The sequence below is a fragment of the Euprymna scolopes genome, chromosome 43 (genome assembly GCF_053919585.1).
Source record: "Euprymna scolopes isolate OS-2025 chromosome 43, ASM5391958v1, whole genome shotgun sequence".
Classification (NCBI taxonomy): domain Eukaryota; kingdom Metazoa; phylum Mollusca; class Cephalopoda; order Sepiida; family Sepiolidae; genus Euprymna; species Euprymna scolopes.
Window position 1 is genome coordinate 53,477,959 of NC_136524.1, and position 7,500 is coordinate 53,485,458.

At 34.8% G+C, this 7,500-nt stretch overlaps 1 protein-coding gene across 4 annotated transcripts in view; it reads left to right on the plus strand.

Moving 5' to 3' along the window:
• The window catches only part of LOC145268349 (uncharacterized), a 344,873-nt gene extending 338,188 nt beyond the window's left edge, over window positions 1-6,685 (plus strand). For all 4 annotated transcript variants that reach the window (XM_080123867.1, XM_080123866.1, XM_080123868.1 and 1 more), the window contains exon 4: window positions 5,436-6,685. In XM_080123867.1, the coding sequence (XP_079979993.1) occupies window positions 5,436-6,098 (663 nt within the window). In that variant the 3' untranslated portion in view covers window positions 6,099-6,685. The remainder of the gene's footprint in view (window positions 1-5,435) is intronic.
• The last annotated feature ends 815 nt before the right edge of the window (window positions 6,686-7,500 follow it).

The following is a 7,500-nucleotide window of genomic DNA, read 5'->3' on the forward strand; positions in this document are numbered from 1 at the left end:
TGGAAGAACTAGTGAGTTTTGTGACAGTTTACGAATGTTGAGGACAGTTGGGGGACAGTATTGTATTTGCAATGGTCAATGACAGTTGAAGTTGAGACCAGTTGCAAATCAGAAACAGTCGAAAGCACGTTGTAGCTCAAAGCAGATGGGGAAATGAAACATAGCCTCGGCAAATGACTAACATGAGAACATTCTTGTCCAGAGGGTTGAATATAAATGATATTTGCAGAATGTGTCAGAGTTGTGTATTTTTTTGTGTGTGTTTTATTTTTATTTTTATACTTGTAAACTAATGCATGTCTCTCTCAGCAATCGCCAATGTGAGAGACAATAGTACGGCTAGGAATTAAAAGAAAAGAAATCTACGGCACATAGCGTCGCGGTCAGCAATGTTGTTGAGCAGGATAACACATAGTACCACATTTTTTTAATAAATAATATAAATTAATATAACATTTTTATGCATTTATGAATACTGCACCGCTTTCTCATTAAAAAACCCAAAACAACTAGATAACTTGAGAAAATGGTATAATGACAATATATGATATTATCGACGTTCCACTCCCCCCAAAAGTGTTAAGAAGTCAAAATAACATTGGAAAAAATTAGTAGAAAGACAATGGATAAGAAGTTGTTTACCAAGGTGCACAAAAGTAAGCTGAAATAGAATTGTTAATCAAGGTAATCAGTGACTGAGACAAAAGGGCGGGCATATGCACTCTGATATATTAAGAGTTAATTTACATATAGTTCTGAGAGTGGCAGTGAATTTTGCAAGTTAGAGAGTCTTGAGGTTGTGATAGTTAAGGACAGTTTCCAGTTTGGATCAGTAGAAGGCTGATCGAGATAAACTTTGACAGACTACATAGCGTACAGAGGGTCGTTTTTCATAATAATGTCCTGCATGCACGAAGATCCCAACGAATATAAACTAATACCTACAAAATGTGCCAGAGTTTGTGTGTTGATTTGTTTTATTTTTTAAACTTGTGAACCATTGTGATCACCCTCTTGTTAGTCCATCAGTGTGAGGGATGACGACACGGCCAGAATAGAAGATAGAAGAACACCGCGGAAACAATGTCCAAGTTGGTGATTGTTGACAAGCATGGGAGTACAATGTGAAAGTTTACAATAAAAATTTGGTTAAACAGTTTTTACGTATTATCGTTTATCTTGTGTCATTTATCATTAGGTAGACGTTTATAATATGAATTGTCAATAATGATAATAGCACTTCTGTATCTGGATTTGTTTTACTCTGGGGGTGGGGTCACAACTTAGCAAGACCTGGAGGTCACTCTAAGACAAGAGTTAAGTGTCAGGTGTAAGATGATGAGACAGCATGATCAGTAATGGTGGCAGTTGAGTAGGACGAGATTAATTAAGAGGGCAACTCAATATGAAGGTATTCACTTTAGATTTGAAGACGATCATGTTATAGTCAGCTGAGAAGCAGACACACGGTATTGTGTTCTACAGACAGTTCTAGGAAAGAAATTCTGTTTATGAAATTTATCAGAATCATATTGGTTTCATTTTATTGTATGTATGAGAAATTTTGTTGCATAACAACAACATTGCCATCTTAACCAGTGTTGCCACGTCAACTGTCACTAGTCATTTGAAATGCGCTAAAATGTGTCCCACATGTTGATAAGTCCTGAATCCATGTGATATGTTGCATTAGACACGGAGAAAGCAGTTGAGGATAACCTGCTTCTAACGGGCAGCACAAGTAAATGGCAACAAAATGTCTAACCTCAGCATAAGATATGGAGACAGAAATAATAATAATAATAATAATAATAATAATAATAATAATAATAATAATAAACACCCCCATCATGCATCCCCTCTCATTGTCTCATCACCGCCCCCCCCCAAAAAAAATAGTGATACCAAAGAGCCGAGAAGGGTCAAGGAGGATGGAAAGACCAAGGAGAGAGCGCTAGCCAGACCTCTGCTGGACAAGCGCAAAGAGAACTGGGACGTTGGGGAGGCTTAGTGCCACTCAAATTCCAGTATAGACCAATGGCCACTGCCAGCAAGAAATCAATGGTAAGAGGCTGTTGCGATGACGCAAATTTATTTGCAAATGCTATCAAAGGAGGTGGAGAGAGCTGGACGTCTGGGGAGACTTGCTGTCACTCAGCTTCCAGAGAACACCACAGGTCTTCAATCAGATCTTTGATGACTTAAGTGAAAGCTCCATGTGAGCCAATAATAATAATAATGATAATGATAATAATAATAATAATAATAATAATAATAATAATAATAATAATAATAATAATAATAATGATAATAATACACAATAAAATATTTGTTTAATTATGTGAGAATCGGAAACGAATACATCAGGAAAACAAGAAAACTCCTTAGATGAATACTGTTAGAGAGCAAAATGTTTTGGTTTAAATTCTGGTTGATGCCAGCTCAGTCATATCTTTTTTTTTTTTTTTAACTTTTGAAATCATTATTATATAAATTAGGTACAATGTAATAATCAATAGAGAATTTGCTTTTTAATAATAAATACAAAATCTGCATAAATTAAAAATATATTCAAGCATATTTTATAACTGGGCAATACCGGGCAAAGTCCTCATCTATATAAATAAAACAGTAGATGTATGTATGTGCCTGTATGTAAATATTTAACCGATAAACTCTTAAACTACCAATCACATAACACTGAAATTTACAGGAAATAGTAATCATACACCAAGGATGTTTTATAAAAGTAAAATCTTTGATGGATGAATAACGCATACAGGAATATGTTGGTAAGTTGAAATTTCAACTTGCCACCACTATTACTTTTGTGCATGTGCAAATTCATTCATAACTTGAAGTGGTTAATTTCAAATTATTCTTATCTATCTGCAAATAGCTCAAATGGTAGAGAATGTGGTTGGAGCGCTAAATGTTTTGGTTTCAATTCTAGCTGATGGCACCCAAGTCATTTATTTAATCTTTTGAAATCAGTACCATATATTGGGTACAATATAATATTCAATAGAGTTTTGGCTCTGTAACAATAAATATGAAATCTGCATGAATATGAATTGAAATATATCATCATCATCATCATCATCATCATCATCATCATCATCATCAAGTGGTGTCTTGCTTGGTACAGACATTGATGGCTATGTGTGTGTGTGTGTTTCTCTCTCTCTATCTCTCTCTCTCTCTCTCTCTCTCTCTCTCTCTCTCGAGGTATTCATGAATTCATTGTTGCTCATCATTTTTGATGTTGCCCAAATATTCAAACTGTCAACGTATGTTTTCGCTGTCGTCCTCTGCTTCTTCTACCCATGATCTTTCCTGTCAAGCTAATCTGCTCTATTCCATTTTTTCTGTAGCCCTAACCCTAACCCTAACCCTAACCCATGAATCTCATTTATCTTTTTCGTACTGTTCTTATTAGAGACCTTTCTATGTTTGCCATATCTAATACCTCGTGATGTCTTTTCTTTTCTGTTCAGGATATCTTCTCAAGAACCAAGTTTCAGTTTTTTTGTTTTTTTTTTTTTACAAGGGTGTCACCACTTATCAAGGCCCAGAGGCCACTCGAGGATAAGGGTTAATAGGTATACATTAGTCATTGTGATTTGAGCATAGTAAACAGTGGAAATTTTGAAACTTGGATTACTTAGGGGGACGATTCAATTAGAACTTGTTCACATTGGACTTTTTCTTTTTTTTTTTTCATAGGTATCAACTCATTATCAAGGCCAAGAGGCCACTCAAGGATAAGGGTTAAAGAGTGTACAGTAGAAATTGGACAATATAATAATCATTAGTAATGAAAATTTGTTAAATTTGATAACTTATATGGAACGGCTCATCAAGAACTTGAAATGTTGTCTCTAGTCTTTTCCTCGTGGTGTTGGTAATTGTCCAGCACTCACAACCGTATAATAGAACAGACCTTACATACGTTTGGAGTATTCTGAATTTGGTGTCTATTCATATTGGTGAAATATATATCAGCATATTATATGATTGTGTAATGCTGGGAGGCCTGCTAGCACACAATAAAAATATTTGTTTAATTATATTTCCATAATGGCTTTCTCATTTAAAAAAATAATTTTTTTTTCACTTTTATTCATATCAAAGAGGTATAAGGGTATTCTAAGTGGAGAAGAGTTGTGCAGAAAAATGTTTGTTCACATTACATTTACATTTCTGCATGCTGGCAACGTCAGAGAAACAGGGATCAGGGAGGAAATTCCAAAAGCAAGTGATTCGAGGAAAGAAGCTATTAGAGTAGAAAGCTTTCTAGCAGCTGTAACTTCTGCCTGTGAGGGTGGGATTTTGCTGCTTGACATGGTATGAGCCCTCTTTCATGTCTCAAAGTGACTAAATTTTCAACGAGCGAGATTGGAGATATGCTGCTGTACAACTCATGCTCTCTATCGATGCAAGTTATGACAACAGGACCATTGCCAGCACCCTGAAAATGCTTTGCTGGATTGCTAGGAATAACAAGGACATGCCCAGGATGATGAAAAGAAATTTTCTGACCACGGTTATGGTTTCTGGTGTGGCTTCAAGTGTGGGCCACATCATGCCACCTTACATCTTCGAAGTTGATTTTAAAGTGTCATTTTGGTCATACGTCGAGAACATCACCAACATGACCTCCCACAACACCAAAGGCAGACTGATCTGATTGCCACCATCTACAGAGTATTTGCCAAGCTCCTGCCAGCGCTTGTGGAAAAGGCATACTCCCAGTTCCAGACGTGTATCGAGGCGGTGATTGAGGCTGAAGGCGGCTACATTGAATAAATATCAGCTGTACTACATAATCAAGTTAGCTGAATTGATTTTTTCAATAAAAGTTTTAAAGTAAAACTGTAGTGTTGTTTTCTTTAGGGCGACACTTTTATCGTTCGATTCTGTACTCTATGTATAGGCAGATGGTAATTTCATAGAGATATAGGAGGTTCGTAGGTGTGAGGAGTTTTTTTAGCCCAACAATTATCAAATTCTTAATCTTATTAACAATTCTAGTGAATCAGAAGAACAGGCGACTCAAATTCCGCAGTAAACAATGTCAGATAGAGAATTGTTCTAGTTTTCTAAAAAAAAAAAAAGAAATTAATAAATATCTCATAAAATAATATATTTTTATAATGCTAAAAACAAATTCCAAACAGTGAATCAATAAAATTTTATTTATTATTTTATGCAAAAAAAAAAAAAAAAAATTAAATATAATGCAATTTTTTTTTATATATATATATATATATATATATATATATATATATATATATATATATATATATATATATATAGACTATATATACTGTGGACTTCAAGTCGCATGTTCTTCTGATCGACTGTAATTATTTATCATTTGTCTGCCAACATTTATTTACTTAAATAATGATATTGTTAATTTCTCTTTGCAGAAAAACTACACGGACGACTGTGCATTTTATGAAAAACTTCTAAAACAATACTATACCACATTTTATAGCAATCGCTATAAGAAAGAACGCAATCAAACTTGGTATATTAGTATAGATCGGCGAGGGCGCCCCAGGAAGGGCGCCCGTAGCAATGAACATCAGCCACGGGTTCAATTCCTGCCTCTGGACGCTGATCTAGATCTGATCAAACAGATAGAGCACCAACAAAGGACAAAAACCGGATCGAACACATCCGCTACAACTTCAATTGATGCAATACGGACAGTACAGCCCCTCCCCTCTTCAGGGGTGACAACACCTGAACCTCCTCCCCTTCTTCCTGACACCACGCGCTGCACCGGCAAAGAGTGCCGGAAACCAGATAAGAGAAGGAGGAGGCGAAGGAGGAGGAGGTGCAGGAGAAAACAGAAAGGGAAAAGAAGGAGGTGTAAGAAGAGGAAGAGAAGAAAGAGGAGGAGAAAGAAGCATTCTGATGGGTCTGTCGTGGATCCGACAGGACTTCAAACCCTGGATGCTTCTTCGGTCGTCAACCTTGGAAAAGGTGGAGGGGTAAAAGAAAAACAACGTGTAAAGGAGGGGGAAGGGACGAAGGAGGGGAAGGAGGAGGAGGGGAGCGAGGAAATGCTACCACTCCTTTCCTGAACTACTTGACCTTTTCATACCTTCTCCCAACAATTTTAATATATTAATAATAATAATAATAATATAATAATAATAATAATAATAATAATAATAATAATAATAATAATAATAATAATAATAATAAAAATAATCTAAAAATAAATAAACTATTTCACAGTCTGTCTTGACAGAGGAGGAGGTAGTGGTGGAAGAGGCAGAAGAGGAGGAGGAGAAGGAGTAAAAAGAAAGGAGGAGGAGGAGGAGGAGCTTAAAGAAATTGAAAGAGAACTGTACACATATTATGGTTTATTATGATTACTCTATTTCTTCCAGCAAACTGAAAGCTTCTCGTTTAAAAAAAAAAAACAAAATCAAATTAAAAAAAATAAATAAATAAAATATAAAAAAGAAAATGCTGTTCAGGATGATTAGGGTTAGATAATAGAGAAGTAATGGGGGGGGGTAACATAAAAATAAGAGAGAGTGGTGAATTAGTAAGAGAGAAGGAAAAAATATCCCATTTTCTCTCAACCTGCACTCATCTCTCTCTCTCTCTCTCTCTCTCTCTCTCTCTCTCTCTCTCTCTCTCTCTCTCTCTCTCTCTCTCTCTCTCTCTCTCTCTCTTGTATCTTCCAATAATGATTAGAAAAAAAAAGAAAAAAAAAACTGAAAAATAAATTCTCCTTCCTGTATGCTGCGGCAATCAATCTAAAGAGACCAATGAAAAGAAGAGGGTGAAAAACAAACAAACAAACAAACAAACAAAAAAATAAAAAGGAGGAAGGAATGTATACACTTTGCTTATAAATCTTTGTTCCCCTTTATAGTTCCTATAAATCTCTAATGCTATCATTGTTAGTCTGAGTAGTGGGAAGAGGAAGTAAATTATAGGGGGGAAAAAGTTATATTTTTGCCCCCCTTGCTTTTGTTTTTTTTTTGTTTTGTTTTTTTAAGAAAAGAAAAAAGATAACTTATTACCCTATAAGTCAATTTCGAGGGCACCTGTTAATTTTCATCCCTTTTAGATTAAACGATACAAGAAATACCTTTTATATATTATACGTATGTTGTAATTTAACATTATAACATAGATAAGTTAAATTGGCCATCGTTATATATATATATATATATATATATATATATATATATATATATATATATATATATATATATATATATATATATATATTCTCGGGGAGTATAAGAAATGATATCCTTAGCCCATTTTTATTTATTTATTTTGCTGCGAGTTTTTCCCATCAGGCTTTTTGGGGGATTTTATTTTTAATTTATTTCTTAATTTGGAAATGCATTGTGGAGTCTCGATGAGACATGTTAATGTCGAAACGTTGGTTTATCTGCGTAGGCTAATCAAAATGTTTATATGCTTATAGATATTAAGATACATAAAATATTATATATA